Source organism: Alligator mississippiensis, chromosome 2, assembly GCF_030867095.1.
Source record: "Alligator mississippiensis isolate rAllMis1 chromosome 2, rAllMis1, whole genome shotgun sequence".
Taxonomy (NCBI): Eukaryota; Metazoa; Chordata; order Crocodylia; family Alligatoridae; genus Alligator; species Alligator mississippiensis.
The window spans coordinates 169,936,852-169,952,601 of record NC_081825.1 but is presented as its reverse complement, the minus strand read 5'-3'; the positions used below and the strand labels follow the sequence as shown (position 1 = coordinate 169,952,601).

At 50.2% G+C, this 15,750-nt stretch overlaps 1 protein-coding gene across 1 annotated transcript in view; it reads left to right on the top strand.

The window, feature by feature from the left end:
- Positions 1-8,079: 8,079 nt before the first annotated feature.
- LOC102562771 (septin-11) overlaps positions 8,080-15,750 on the top strand; it is a 112,441-nt gene continuing 104,770 nt past the window's right edge. The window contains exon 1 of the mRNA XM_014595765.3: positions 8,080-8,188. Coding sequence (XP_014451251.1) covers positions 8,156-8,188 — 33 coding nt within the window. The 5' untranslated portion in view covers positions 8,080-8,155. The remainder of the gene's footprint in view (positions 8,189-15,750) is intronic.

The window sequence follows — 15,750 nt, the reverse complement described above, 5'->3', positions numbered from 1 at the left end:
ATAGTAAACAACAGCCCCTGCCTCAAAGACTTGGCAATCTAAATAGACAAAGCAGAGAAAGCAGAGAGGCACAGGGTGGGGGACTGGAAATGGTACAGAACTCTCTCAACTTTACAGATGGGAAATGGAGGCACAGGGAGATTTAGGCTTTGATCTAAAGCAAAATTAAGTCAATAGAAATGGTAGTACTAGAGTGATGTAGCTATGATGGTCCAGGAATTATGCAAGAGGCAAGGATTCTTAGGTGATATCTTTTATTGGACCAACTATATAGTTGGGATAGATAACTCTATACAGTTATCTATACAGTTGGTCCAGTAAAAGAAATCCAGTCAGTAGAAAGTCATTGATTTAGAGTGAGCTTTGAATCAGGCCCAAGGTGATGTGCCTGAAATCACAAAGCAAGGCAGTAGGCAGGGTAGAGATTCACCTTTATAGACAAATTAAATAAAATATATATAGAGAGAGAGTACAAGTTTTCATAAGCCCAAGTTCAGTTCATCAGATACTGTCACAAAGCAGATCCAGGATTGAGCTCAGACATCCAGAATCCTAGTCTGGTACCTTCACCCTAAAACAGCCCCTTGTCACTTCTTCCTAGAATACTTACAGACTGTATAACTAGGGACCTTTTTGTAGGCATTTAACTTGTAAAAGCATAAGTCTACAGACATACAAAAAACTAGAACTCTTGGTTCCAAAATGATACCTTTTATTAGACGAACTGGAAAATGGCAAGAAAATTGTGCTTTTCTGTGTCTACAGAGTATTATGAACCATAAAGTGTGTGTGGTCTTTGCCAATATCATGCATATCATGTTATGATGATAAATCATGTATGCCTATTTTTTTTTAACTATAATAGACCCTGTGAATGACTATCAAAGTGAGTCAATGTGTAAGCATTTTCCGTGTTTGGTCTCAAGTAGACACAACCACACTAGTTGGGACTGACCTCTATATGATTATGAAAACATATGGTTTAGCTGTGAACTGTCTGGTTTCACTGTTGTCTGTCTGTTCCTGTAGTAAGGCAAATGTAGCAAATCCATTGTAACTGTAACCCTGTTTCATTCAGGGTTACATTTACAAGGATTTGGTTCATTGTATGCAGAGCTGCAACAATGAAACAACTCCCCTTCTTTTACTGGCCAGAGGCAGAGATGGTATTTTAAGTACTTTGTTCTTTGCCAAAGATGGTATTTAATTAAGTGCTTTGCCAGAGATGGTCTTTTAAGTACTTTGTTAACACATAAGGGAATTTAAAAAGGTATTTTTTCAAAAGCAAATAGCCTGATCAAAAAGCAGCCAGAGCTCCTTATAGAACTTTAAGAGGAGGAAAGAAATGTCACTGCAGAACCCACATGCAGTTAACTGGAGTGTGGTGGTTAGGGAGCAAGCACATGCATGTTGCCACATCTCAAAGCAGGAGGTACTGTAGGAATGCAAAAATGTTCTCTGCACTGCATATTTGCAGCATGGACTCTAAATTTGATATCAGGGAAATTCCGCTATTAAAAAAACATGCTGAAAAAACTGGAGGCCGAGTCCTCCAGAGAGATGCTCCAGCACCTGCCAGAGTGTCTCTATACCTGCTGTGTGCCCCTAATAAGAGTGGGGCAAGGCTGGCAGCAGTGGCTTGGACCCAGGCTCTGTTCCAGGCAAGCAAGGATGTGGGGGTGGGGAGGACTTGGGGTTGGGGGGGACTATGTGGGAGGGCTGCACAGCCCCTCCATAGCAGCAGCAACATGGGTGTCCAGTGCCTCTTGAGTTGGGGGGCACGTGCCCCCCCTGACACCAGTCAGCAACTGGGGGGGTCCCCCAGCAGCTGATCCCACTGACCGAGGGGGGAGGGGTGGTCCCCAGCAGCTGATTCTGCTGACCGGCGGGGTGGCAATCTCACTTACCATGAAAGCGGCCATGCCACTTCCAGAAGTCCCACAGCCACTTATGGAAGTGGTGTGGCCACTTTTGCTGGAGGCCCCATTCCCTGGTCAGTGCTCGCAGGGGGAGCACTGGTGCTCCCCCCTGCCCACCAGCTAAATAGGGAGCATGGCCTGGCAGGGGGTGTGCCAGTGCTCTCAGGGGGTGCACATGCACCCCTGTGCACCCCCTACACATTGCCCCTGGGCAGCAGCCATTGGGGTGTTCATGACCCACTGCTGGCAGAGCTCCCTGCTGGCATGTGGCACTGCCTGAGACCTGAGGGCTACACATGGCACACAGTGCTGGCCCAACCTGCTGTCATGAACTCTCAGGCAGAACCAGGCTGGCTCTTGCTGTCATATGGGCTCCCAGTGCCGCACACAGAAGTCATGTGCCAGCAGGCTGGGCCAGGTCCTGCTTTCATGGAGGCAGGGCCCAACCTGGCCTGCTAGCATGCAGCTTTTGCCTGCAGTGCCAAGAACCCAGGTGACAGCAAGAGCTGGCCCAGTTTTGTTTATAGCCATGTGCCAGCAGGCTGGGCTGTCATCATGCACCAAGTACAGCCCCCAGGTCTCAGGCAGCACTGTGCACTACACAGTGAAAAAGAGTTATCAAAACTACTGCTGCCCAGCCCTGCTGACAGTGGTACTGGGACATGTGACACCAGCCTGGCAGGGTCTCCTGCTCCCAGAAACCACTTGGGGAATGTGATTGACTTGGGGTAGAGGTGGAGATGGCAGCAGAGGTGTGTGTGTGTGTGAGAGAGAGAGAGAGAGAGAGAGAGAAAGAGCTGGGAGCTGGGGATGGGGGAGTGCTTCAGGTAGGAAAGATCACCAGAGCTGGGCTTAGAGTTCCCCTGCCCCACTAAAGCAGCCTGTGCAGGGGAAGGCCAGACTGGAATGAAAGGGGCTTGCCCAGCACAGTCCCTGAGACCCAGTCGAGGACTTCCCAGAAATGGCATGGGGATTGCTAGGGCCTGGGCACAGGGGCAGGGTGCAGAACAGTAAGGGCTGGCACTGCTAAGAACCACCAGGTACAGCTGGATCCATGTCCTGGTGCTGGGATGGAGCTGCTGCCAGGAGGAAGCTAGTGGGGGGCAGGCAGGGGCTGTGGGTCAGGAGTGAGGGGCATGGGTAGGGAACTGGTATTCCAGTGTTGCTTAGCACCCCACATCCTGGTGAGCAAAGGAGGCAGGAGCAGCTCCAATTTTTCTATCATAAAAAAACCAAAAGCAAACACCAAAGTGTATAGATATTTACAATTCATTTTATTATGGTGATGAAGGCAATGATAGGCTTCCAGATTGCTTTAAAATTGTAAATATATCAATTTCATAGATTTCATAGACATTAGGGCTGGAAGGGACCTCACAAGATCATCAGGTCCAGCCCCCTGCCCAAAGGGCAGAAAGTCAGCTGGGGTCACAAGACCCCAGCAAGATAATCATCCAAACACTTCTTGAGTATGTCCAGAGTAGGTGCTTACACCACTTCTGGGGCAGGTCTATTTCAGACTCTGGAGTCTTGCATGGTAAAGAAGTTTTTCCTTATGTCACACCCCTGATATATAGGGCTGGACCTGATGATCTTCTGAGGTCCCTTCCAGCTTTACAATCTATGAATTTATAGGCTGCCACCAAGTACCCCCTGAGCCTATGCTTCTCCAAGCTGAAGAGTCCCATGCCTCTCAGCATTTCCTCATAAGGCCTGCTCTCTTGACATCTGATCATGCACATAACTCTCTTCTGGACTCTTTCAAGCTTCTCCATGTCCTTTCTCAAGTGTAGAGCCCAGAATTGGATGCAGTACTCCAGCTGTGGCCTCACCAAGGCCAAATAAAGTGGGAGGATGACATCTTGGGTCTTGCTTGAGATGCAATGGTAGATGCAAGCCAGGGTTTTATTTGCTTTGCCAGCTGCAGCATCGCATTGGTGGCTCATGTTCATCTTGTGGTCAATTATGACCCCCAAGTCCCTTTTGGTCATAGTGCTAGTGAGTGTAGCACTGCCGAGCCTATAGGTATGATGTGGGTTCTTTCTCCCAAGGCGGAGCACCTTGCATTTCTCTGTATTGAAGGTCATCAGGTTTTGATCTGCCCACCTTGAGAGCCCGTCCAGGTTGGCCTGAATCCCCAGCCTATTATCTAGTGTGTTCGCGCTTCCCCATAATTTGGTGTCTGCAAACTTAGCCAGTCTGCTTCTATTATCCAAATCAAGAACATTTATGAATATATTAAAGAGTACTGGTCTTAGTACTGAACCCTGGGGGACACCACTGGTCACCATGTACCATGTTGACCCGGTTCCATCAACTGTCACTCTCTGGGTCCAACCACGGAGCCAGTTCCCTAGCCATCAGACCGGACCATAAGGTTGTCAAGGCTGCAGTTCCCTAATTTTGCCATGAGGACATCATGGGAGACCAAGTCAAAGGCTTTTTTGAAATCCAAGTAAATGACATCAACCTTTCCTCCCCTGTCCAGGTGACCATCACCTGGTTATAGAAGGAAATGACCTCAACCATCTGGATGGAGGCCTCAGTGGTACCAGAGGGGGAGGCTCCAGCTGCAGGAGGGGGATCTTCAGGGTGCAGTGTGTCACTACTATCACACAGGTAGTATTCTGGGCTACTGCTGCGCTGACCCTTCTCTTCAGGCTCACTGCCTAGAGCCTCATGCCCCTCCTGCTCACCCTCCTGCATAAACTCCCATGATAACTTGCACACTGCAGCCCAACTGATCTTGTTATGTATAGAGGTGTTTCATTATAATCATTGAAGAACACAAATTTGGGGTATTTTAATAAGAAAATTTGAGTTTCTTATGAGAGAATTTGCAGTTTTTAACAGGGAACACCAGGATCACCTGCTGGTGGGGCAAGTAGTGAGACCTGGGCATGGCCAGCACTGGGGACCCAACTGGAGGGCAAATGGGGTGGCTGACCTCCTGACCATTTGGGGCCAGGAGGACATGCTTCAACAGTTAATAGTGGGCCACCACAATTAGCACATCTTCCAGATGATAGCTGCCTAGATGACAGAGTGAAAGAACCAGAATACATGACAGCAGTGCCACATGAATGCCAACTGTGCAGCCACAGCCCACTGGCAGCTGGCCCAGAGGTGCAGGCAGCTGTACTGCAGTGCTCATTACACAGCCCAGACGGCTGTGCCATCTCTGTCTGGGTCTGGCAGGTGCACAGCCATGGATCCACAGGTCCAAGGGGGCAGATGCTGTCACAGGTGGCAACAAGTCACAGTCAGGCAGCAGTCTCTACTGCCAGACTCCTGCAGTGGGTAGAAGGTGCAGGGGCCATTTTAGGTTAGGGCTGCTTCAGCAGTCCAGCTGGCACAAGGAAGTAGTGTCCCCAGACACCAACTGGCTGGGCCTCAGAAGCTCCCTTTGCTACTCACCAGGGCATCTTTTCATACTGCTGGGGCCTCTAGCTCCCCCGGTGGAAGATCAGGAGCTGGGCCAGGTCAGTTTGCTCCAAAGTGACACAATTTTCCCCACACTGAAGTGGATGTTCAGGCACGTGTGCTAAGGGACAAATCTCTGGCACAAATTTGTGCCGCTGCTATTTGAGCTGCTGCAAGTGTACATGCCTGCATGTGTGGACATGTCCCTATTGTACTTACATTCATTCAGCTAGCTGACCTGTGTTGTTAGATCTTGACCTTATTGTATCATCAGCCTGGATAGTGTAACAAATTGTATTACAGTATCATGAAAACAAGATTTATAAGGAGCATTTGTAGAAAAAGTTCCCAAAATACAACACTGTTGCTAAAAAGGAGCTTGAAGCTTGCTACAGTAAAAGTTACAGTTTAGGGAACTTATCAGAAATGTTCAGGAGTCTATAGAGACGGTCAAGCGTCTCTCCATGAAGCCACTCTGCTTCTAGCCATGGAAAAGGGGGAGGGATGAGTCATCTCAGGACATGCATACATTTATGTTATTTGATCTATAGCCTGCCCTTCCCAACAAATGTTCAAGGTGTCTTATAAAAGGACAGAATAACTTATAAAAGAGGAAAAGGAAGATAAGGGTTTTATGTACTGATTCATCTATGCTGTTGTAGCAGCATCATGCAAATTCCTAGCTCAGATGGATGTAAAACAGGAGAGTGAGCACAGATTTCCACCTCCCCAGCCCCAGCACAGCTCCCCTCTGCCTGGAAGCTGTCCAGTGAGAAGCAAGGAGGTTGGGGAAAAGTGGTGCTGGTGCTGCTTCCAGTTGTCTGGCCCTGGCACAAGTGTAGGCAAACCCCCACTGTTGCTGACATGCCACTGAAGCCAATCAGCCCATGCCTGAGTGGAGCCAGGTTGTTTGAGCTCGTGGCTTGAAGAGGTTGTTAGCCTCTGAATTAATTTATAAGGTGCTGCTTTGCTCTGCTTTCTGTGCAAGTTACATGGTAAGTGTCCTGCAAATGCTCCATACCATGGTCCTGATCTAGCAAGGATCTTAAACACTACATGCTTAGCTTCAAGCATGCAGAAGCCAGCAGAGCTGCACAGGCTGACAATCCAGTGAAAAAAAATGCTTTGCTGGGTTGGGGCAAGAGTGTTTGATCATTTTCAATGACTGAGCCCTGGGGACCTTATCAGGCCTTCTTTTATGGTTGGAAATTGGCAGATTACAGGATGAACCAGATCCAAAGACATTATTTACTTACTTATTTTTCTGAGACTGTTTAAAAGCTGGGGAGGAGGAGGGGAATGATAAGGATAATTCTGTGAATGGCACAAACCAGGTTCATTTGCAGATTGGGAGACTACCAGGTGGTCATGGGCTGCCATTCACAAATCACTCCAGCACATATTATGAAACCTCAATATTGAAATTGTGCATTTGGGCCTAATCGATAGCTTCTAAAACAGCAGCAGGATCCAGCTGGGGTTCATCTCTGACCGCTTGACCCTCAGCTTTCAATGTTTTCCTTGTGGCTACCGAGCATTTCTGAATGCTTAGGTGTAGCTGCCACAGTCCCAGTGAGCCGGATCTTAAAAAAGTAAACAAAAAGTGAGACAGGACCCATCCCAGTGAAACCCTTTGAAGCCTGAGAGAGGCTTGGCAATTCTCATCACCCCTCTCCCCTTTCTCTGTTTCTCTAACCCCTGTCATATGCCATATACTAGTGCTGGGAAAGGCCACTGGAGCAATCTTCCCAAGGAGGCACTCGCCTGTTTTGAGAGGCTTGGGGGAAGGATCCCCAACACAAGCAGCATGATGAGAGTCCACCCCGCTGTGTAGAAGTGGCACCTTCCTACTGTGCCTGGTGCTGAGATTGGAAACCCTCTGGGGCAGGGGCTTCCTCAGCTGTGTTCTTGCAGGTGGGATGGGTGCAGGGTCTGGGCTCTGGGGCCTGTTGCAGGGTGGGGGGGAACAGAGCTGGCTTGGCACAACCATGGAAGAGCAGGGCTGGAGAGGTGAGGACGGGGGCAGGGAGAGGCAGGGGTGGGGGAAGGAAATGCGACACCATAAAAATGGTAAGAGCTACTGCTGGTCACCGGAGTGGGAGCTGGTGCCCGTACAATGTCTATCGGGCACGCTGCGTGGGGGGCCCTTAGTGCATGTGCAGCTGGGCCGGAGGGCACAGCTGGCCGCCCTGAGTGGGGAGGTGCAGCAGTCCTGGTGCCACTGGCCGCGCTCCCCCTGGGCACAGGCTGGGGAAACACCACAATCTGGGTCCGTGAAGGCTGTTTTCCTTAAGCGCTCCAGGTGATAACTGCTCTCCCGGCGCGGTCCGGGACCCGCAGAGTTATTGGGGCTTAAAGCCCGCTTGTTGGAAATGGGAGGCTCCTCCCTAGCTGGCTCCTGCGGCCATACGGCTGAGGGCAGGCGGCACTTGGGGGCATCTGAACCCCGAGCCTCCGGGCTTGGGCCTGCAGTAGGATGTCTGCCAAAAGACTTTGGAAATATCTGAAGCCCCTGGTAGGGGTGGAGGATGTTGGCCGGTTGTAGGGCCACTTACGGCTCTGGACTGACTCATGGATTTGGCCTGGATTTGGCTGGGAACACGAAAAATTTCTTTAAAAAAAATTCAAATCGATGACTAAATAACTAAGAGGCGGGGGCGCGGGCCTGGCCCTCCGGGGGCGGCGGCGCGGATTGGCCGGCGCGGCGGGGCCGCCTCCCGGAGCGCGCGGCGCCGCCCGCTGGTGGCCATGTTGCTGCCAGACGCGGCGGCCGCCAGGGGCTCTGCAGCCGTGCGGAGCAGAGCGGAGCGGGGATGGCGGTGGCCGTGGCTGTGGGGAGACCGGCGGTGAGCGGGGGGACCCCGGGGTGGGGTGCAGGGGCAGCCGATGCTTGCCTGCGGGTTGATGCAGCCGACCGGGACCGCTGGGCGCCAGCTCAGCTCAGGGCTGGGCGGGGGTGCCGCTGCTAGCCCGGGGCAGGCGTGGTGCGCGCCGCCCTGCCCTGCTCGTGCGGGGTCTGGGCCGTGCTAGCGGCGGGGCAGCGAGGCCGGGGCCCGGCGGGAGCCGCCCGGGCGAGGTCGTGCTCCCAGCGGGTGCCCTGCCCCGCCCCGCCCCGCCCCGCCCTGTGGCGCGGGAGGCTCAGTGGAGCCCGCTGGCGGCTCTGGTTTCTCCCAAGCCGTTTCCCACAGCCCGAGAAGTCCCGCTGCCGGGGGGAGTAGGGCTGCCCGCTGTGCTTGGGATGGGAGCCTGTGTTTATGTATGACTTCTTTTTGTTGAGAGGGAGGCGGAAAAAAGCGTCGAAATCCAGATTTTTGTGGGGTTTTGGTTTCGGCCAATCGTGTAAGCTTGGACAATAAGACCTGAAATGTTCAGGCCGATCCTGCCATATTCTGCAACCCCACTGTGTTTTAGTGGGAAATATTCAGGTTTGGCTTTCCATTCTCAGAAAAGTTTAGGGTTTTTTTTTGTTTTTCCCAGAGGAACTAGGAAGGTCAAAGCATTACGGAAGGTCTTTTAAAAAAAAAATCTATAACCTTAAAGAAAATACTCTTTATTATGTCTACTTCTAGGAGAAACTAAATGGTGACCAGATTTTATGCATCATTTCACAAGGGGGTAGGGGGAGAACAACTCAATTGACTTTTTCCTGTAACTTTTACCAGCAGGCATTAGAGGAAAAAAAAACAGATGTTGGCCATGAGCTGACCGTTTTAAATGTGGCTCCTTTCATAATGTGGTGTCAAGATGTGTTCAGGACGTGGCTTGGATCTCACAGTTTCCATGTTTATTGTGTTGGTTGTTCCCTTTATTTTGTAGGAGTGCATCTCATAAGTTAACAAGCTACAAGGCTTTTCTGGTAGGAACAGCAAAGTAAATTAATAGGTTTTTTTTTTTTTTAGTATGCTAAAAAAGGAGCTGTATTGCTAAACAAAAAAGAAGTGATGTTTAATAATAAAACTATTAGGATTTGTGTTAACTAGTAAAATGACTGGCCTCTGTGGTCTGAAATTGCTCTCTCAAGTCCCATGCTAGCAACATATTGAGCATGTGCTTGAAGTGTTTTACTCCATATTTGCGTCCCATTGATTTCAGTGAGATGTAAGCATGCAGTTTTGTTTGTTGTGGAACTGGAGTTTAAGGATCAGACTCTACCACCCTTACTTGGGTGAAGGAGTACCCAACTTTCATGAATAGGCTTGGTGTTCAGCAACATGCAGGCTTCCATAGGCTTAATTGAAGGTGTGATTTTATTTTTAAAAGACTTCTTCAAGCCAATAGAGAAGACTGTGGTGACTCACGTTTTGGTTTAGTTTACATCCATTATTTAAACTGGGCAGAAAGGAGCAGCTCTTTCACTGGAATAAGTGTCCCAAGTGGGGATTTGCACCAGTTGAAATAAATTAGTCCTTGTTTGTATGCAGTTAAGATCTTGTGCCTTTTACGGGGACTGCTTGCCATACTGTAAAGCAGGGGTTAGCAACCCCCGGGCCGTGGCTCAGTACCGGGCTGTGAAGGGTTGGCTGCCAGACCAGAAGTGTGTATTTTATACTGAGTATGAAAAAGGGTTTCCTGCCTGCCTGCAGTATGCCAGTCACTTCTGGTCTATGGTCAGTTCTGGTCCCTGGTCTGCCAGTCCACAGCATAAAAAGGTTGGGAACCCCTGTTCTAAAGCATAGATGCCTGTTGATAGTGGAGGGGAGGACACCACTTAAAGGGTCTGGTGGTATGCAGTGGGGTTGAGGTGGGATTGAAGTCGGTTGGTCTGTTGTGGCAGTGGTGGTGGGGAGAAGATAAGGCGCTGTTATGCAGTTGCACTCTGGGGTAGGCCTCTGGCTGCTGGGGTAGCTACAACAGGCTCTGACTGCTGACATTGGGCTGCCTGCTGCTGCTGCTCACAGCCTGTGGCTGTGGGGAGAGCTGGAGCAGCCACTTCTGGCACAACCCCTACGTGCTCCACAGACCCCCAGAAATCTGGTGGGGGGTGTGCATGCCTCGCTGATGCATCACTTAAGCTGTTGCATCATGTGAAGTGGAAGAAGGAAGCATTTAGTTACATCTCACCTGTCTTCTGTGCTACAACTTGGCTCAAGGGTGGGCAATTATTAGGGTTCAAGGGCTACTTAAGTTTTGGTGAGCTGTTTGTGGGGGTGGGGGAGAGATGCCTATTGATCTTATTGGGCCTGCCGAACATTGCCAGGAGTGTGAGGAGGGAGCCCTGTGCTGTTCTGATCCGCCACAGCTGGAGCTGGGCTGGGCCTCAGTGTGCAGACTCCTCTGCCCCCCGCAGCCATTTCTCATCCCCCTGCCCTACTCGGCTTCCTGTTGGTGCTGTGCAGGGCCCATACCTGAGAGGGCACAATGCAGCATGCTGAGTAGCCATCCCGCTCACCACCACCTGCTGCTGCCGTGCAGCACCAAGAAAATTTGGGGCAGCTGCCCTGGGTTGAGCCCCCCCTGCAGCCATCACGGTCTCACCTCCTAACAGCACCACAGTGGCAGCAGCTCATTGCTGTGGGCAGGAGGGCTACTTGGCACATGGCATTACACCGCATCCTGTGCGGGCCTGGCTGCTGGCAGTGATGCCAGGACTGCGTAACTGCAGTGACAACAGGAAGTGGGAGGGAGCGGGGCAGAGGAGTCTGTGTGCTGCCCAGCCTGGCCCCGGCTGCATTAGAGCAGAAGGGCGCAGCCTTCCCTCCTCAGACTTCTGGCAGCCCCCAGCAGGCTGATAGGATCAGTTAGCATGCCAGATGCAGCCCATATTTTGTCCACCTCTGACCTTGTGGACTCTACTTCTATAAAAATGTCTCCTTTCTTGACTCTGTTGCTGAACTAGAGCTGAGCTGTCCTGAGTTGGCCAGAAGCTGAGAGCCTTGTAGTCATTTGTGGACTACTCTGTATATTAAATACCTTTATGTTTAACCCTTTTGTTCAAATGTATGGGAGAAGGAAGCTAGTGAAATGGTAAATGGGTAATTGGATGCCAAGGGAAGATGGAGATTACTTGACTAAATTCAGAGTTTAAAAAGCTACTCTTGTCTTTTTTTCTTCCCTTCTCTTCCCCTCCCACTCCACTGCAAAATAAAATGAAGCAGAAAAGAATAAAAATAAGAACAACTCCATTGACTTGCCAAACAAGGATAACATTCTTTTGTCAAGATTTTACTTCTGAGATGACCCTGGCAAGAGGTGATGTCATGTTAATGGTAGAAAACTGGTGCATGCACTCACACACAACCAAGAGCAAAGTTTTTTTCCAAACAAACTGCTTCAAAACAAATGTATTGAATTAATATGGTAGGCTGCCTATATGTTTTGTTAGGCTGGAACTTTTTTATTTTAAGACCCTGTACCTACATGCACAGTGTGAGGGGGGGTTACCTCATTGATTTCAGTGGGACTCATTGCAGGGTTTAAACTTCAGCCTGTGCACTCATTTCATCAGGATTGGGGTCAGGGACTCCAGTATCTACTCTGGTGCCTAAAGCTTTTGGGGTCAGGGCTGAACTTCATAGAAAAATGAATGGCTTGAGGACAAAAAAGTGAAATGCAAGGTGAAGCTAACTTTGAGTGCTGATTTTACATAGGGCCTTGGAAAATGCTGTTATAATCTGAAAAATTAAAATAGCCCATCTCTGTTTTTAATCTTCTTTTGAAAATATACTAGCAAGCTGCCAATTTTTCTATTAGAAGAATATGCAAGAGAATGAAAATGGAGCAGGGTTAGTGAAATTGTACACTCTGGCATTTTTTTTCAAATATCTTTGGCAATTTATGAAGTCTAATGATTTCCAGACAACAGAAGGGGGGAGGCAAAGAGCAAGGACCTCATCAGAGTTATTGAGCACCTTCAGGGCCCAGTGCAATCGAATTGTAAGAATTACGGGTAGCCACAGCTTTGGAAAGGCAGATTATAATGGGTAGGTCTGTGCTCAGTTTCTGAGCTGAGGAGCCTGGCTCCACTTGGCAATGAGACTGTGGAGGGCACCCTCCTGCCATCACTCTCCAGCTCTGTCTGACAATGTTTGAGAGCAGCAGTGTGGGGATGCCCTCATGGTTACTTCACCACCTCACTTCTGGGCTTGGTGCATGCAGAGCAGGAGTGGGTGTGTGGGATTTGCTTCCTGGCTCTGCTCTCCAGAGGCCCACAGAGGCAGTATGGGCATAGCCAATGCATATTTGCAGAAGGGGTTTCTAACCTTTGGTGCTTTACATGGGCAACTAGTAAGGGCTTTGGGGTTGCAGGAGAAGGAGACTTGATTGGTACCTAGAACTGTAAATGTGTGGCAGTTAGTTCTTCCTTCTTATAGTAACAGGGCTGTAGAGGCATCCTGAGCACCTTGCAGCTGTTAATGGATCTGAGGGGAGGAAATGCTGTTGTCCCAATTTTAGGTGAAGAAGTAAGGCACAGAGAGACTGACTGGCCCAGGGTTGCACAGGAAGTCTGTGGGAATGCAGTATGGGAATTCAGAGCTGCCCCTGGGATGGGGCAGGGGGCAAATCAGGGAGACCGCCCCTGGGCCCCATGCTTTGGGAGGCCCTGTGGACAGCACCGTTGTCATGTGCGCCACCACTTTGCACGGATGCCGCATGCCACCAGCTTCCTGCTCTGGCTGCTCTCCGCCCCTGCCCTGTCCCCCCCCCCAAACAGGCTGATATGCCCCAGGCCCCACACACCCCTAGGGGCAGCTCTGGCAGTGAATTGACCTTTGACCTCTCAAATCGAGGAAGCTTGGTTTTAACCATTTCTCCTTTCAACTTGCTCTCTTTCAAAAAAAAAAAAAATATATATATATATTGCTCTTCCTTTTGCAGAAATAACCTCCTCAAAGAACAGATATCTACTGCTGCCCTTTTTTTTTTCTTTATACAAAGAGGTCTCCGTGTAGAGAAGCTGACTTCAAAGTCAAACTGGGATCACTTAAAATGTTGTTATTTTTATTAAGCAATGTCAGTCTAAAGAAACGAATGTTTACCTAGAGCTGAGGCACTTTTTTTCAGTGTGTCCCCTTCCCACCCCCACAATTCTCAAGAGAGATTCTGCTTTTCTGGCTTGTTGCCTAGGCTAAAAGGAATTTGAGAGTTTTAATTGATTCTACATCCTTGGAATTTTTTCCTTCCATTGCAATTGCAACCTTAGGATGGGCAAAAAAGCTCTTTTAAGTAATGTATGGATCCCATGATATGAGGGGAGCTGGGCAGGTACAGGTCCATATTTTCCTTCTGAGATCCAGCGAGTGTATGTTTTATTTGCTGATATTTTTCTTCACTTTGAACCATATTACACAATTGTTCCTCCTGCAAAGACGGTGATAGTTCAGGCCCCAACTACATGGGGAGCAGTGAGATTATAAAAAGATTTTAAAGAGTTCTTATCGCCTAGGTACAGTCCTAAACTCCCCTCCTTTTCCACCTCTCTAAACGGTTCTCCTTTGGGGCCGATATTTATGGAGGCATATTGGCTAGTATCAATCCGATTTCATAGTTTCATAGTAGGTAGGGTCGGAAGGGACCTGAGCAGATCATCAAGTCTGACCCCCTGCCATGGGCAGGAAGGAATGCTGGGGTCAAACGACCCTGGCTAGGTGAATATCTAGCCTTCTTTTGAAGACCACCAGGGTAGGAGTGAGCACCACTGCCCTTGGAAGTTGGTTCCAGATCCTAGCCGCCCTGACTGTGAAGTAGTGCCTCCTGATATCTAGCCTGAATCTACTCTCGGTCAACTTATGGCCGTTATTCCTCATTACTCCCGGTAGTGCTTGGAGGAACAGGGAATCTCCCATAGCCTGCTGGTCCCCCCTGGTAAGTTTATAGATGGCCACCAGATCCCCTCTCAGCCTTCTCTCGTGGAGGCTGAACAGGTTCAGGTCCCATAGCCTCCGCTTGTAGGGCCTGCCTTGCTGCCCCCTGATCATGCGGGTGGTCCTCCTCTGGACCCTCTTGATGCTGTCCACATCCCTCCTGAAGTGGGGTGCCCAGAACTGGATGCAGTGCTCCAACTGCGGCCTGACCAGTGTCACGTAGAGGGGAAGGATCACCTTCTTGAACCTGCTTGTGGATGCATGACAAGGTGTGGTTAGCCTTCCTGACCACGTCCCCACATTGGCGGCCCATGTTCATTTTGGAATCAATAATGACACCAAGATCCTTTTCTGCCTCTGTGCTGACTAGAAGGGAGTTCCCCAGCCTGTAGGTATGCTGCTGGTTCTTCCTCCCCAGGTGCAGTACCTTGCACTTGTCAGTATTGAATCCCATCCTGTTCTCATCTGCCCACTTCTGTAACCTGTCTAGATTTAGTTGCAACCTGTCCCTCTCCTCCAGTGTGCCCACTTCTCCCCAAATTTTAGTGTCATCTGCGAATTTGAACAAGGTGCTTTTCACCCCCTCATCCAAGTCTCTGATGAAGATGTTAAACAGTGTGGGCCTGAGGACCAAGCCCCGGGGAACCCCACTGCCCTTGTCTATCCAGGTCGAAAAAGACCCATCCATCAGCACTCTCTGGGTGCAGCCCTCCAGCCAGTTTGTGACCCATCTGACTGTGTAGGCATCGACACCACAGTTGCCTAATTTTTTGATGAGAATGGGGTGAGACACAGTGTTGAAGGCCTTCCTAAAGTCCAGAAAGACTATGTCCACCGCAACACTTGCGTCCATGGATTTTGTGACCTGGTCATAGAAGGCCACCAGGTTGATCTGACAGGACCTGCCTCGAATGAACCCATGTTGGTTGCCCCTAAGCATAATCTCCCCTGCTGGTCCCTTGCAGATGTGCTCCTGGATAATTTTCTGAAAGAGCTCCCCCAGGACTGAGGTAAGACTAACGGGCCTGTAGTTTCCTGGGTCCTCCTTCCACCCTTTTTTGAAAATGGGGACCACATTGGCCCTTTTCCAGTCCTGCACTTCACCAGAGCGCCATGAGCGCTCGTAAAGCACTCCTGTAAAGCACTACCAGCTGGGAGGTAGCATTTGATACAGCTGCCTCCCAGCTGGTAAGTCTGGTGTGGGGGAAGGAAAGGGGGGTGCAGATCAATGCCCCCCTGCTGTGGTGAGGGAGGAGATGGTGATGGTGCAGGCCTGGGGGAGGGGGAGGAAGAGGCAGCTCATGTGAGGCATGGCTCCTGCTGTTGCTTGCACACTGGGAGGGTGAGGGGGCTGTGTGGCCCCTGGATCTGTGTGGGGTGGGGTGGGCTGCAGCTGGGGCTGTGTGGGGCTCTTCTCAGTGAGGGATGGTCTTGGAACAGGTGCTGGTGCTGCTGGGGAGATGCTGCATTCACCCCAAACTGCCATCACATAGTGCAGCCCCAGTTCTTTGCAGTGCATGGATGGAAGCGGGGCATTGAGCCGGGGCTGCAGCTAGTGGTGGTGGCACTGGGAGTGAAGTGGCAGCGAATCTTGGGGTGGATGCAGC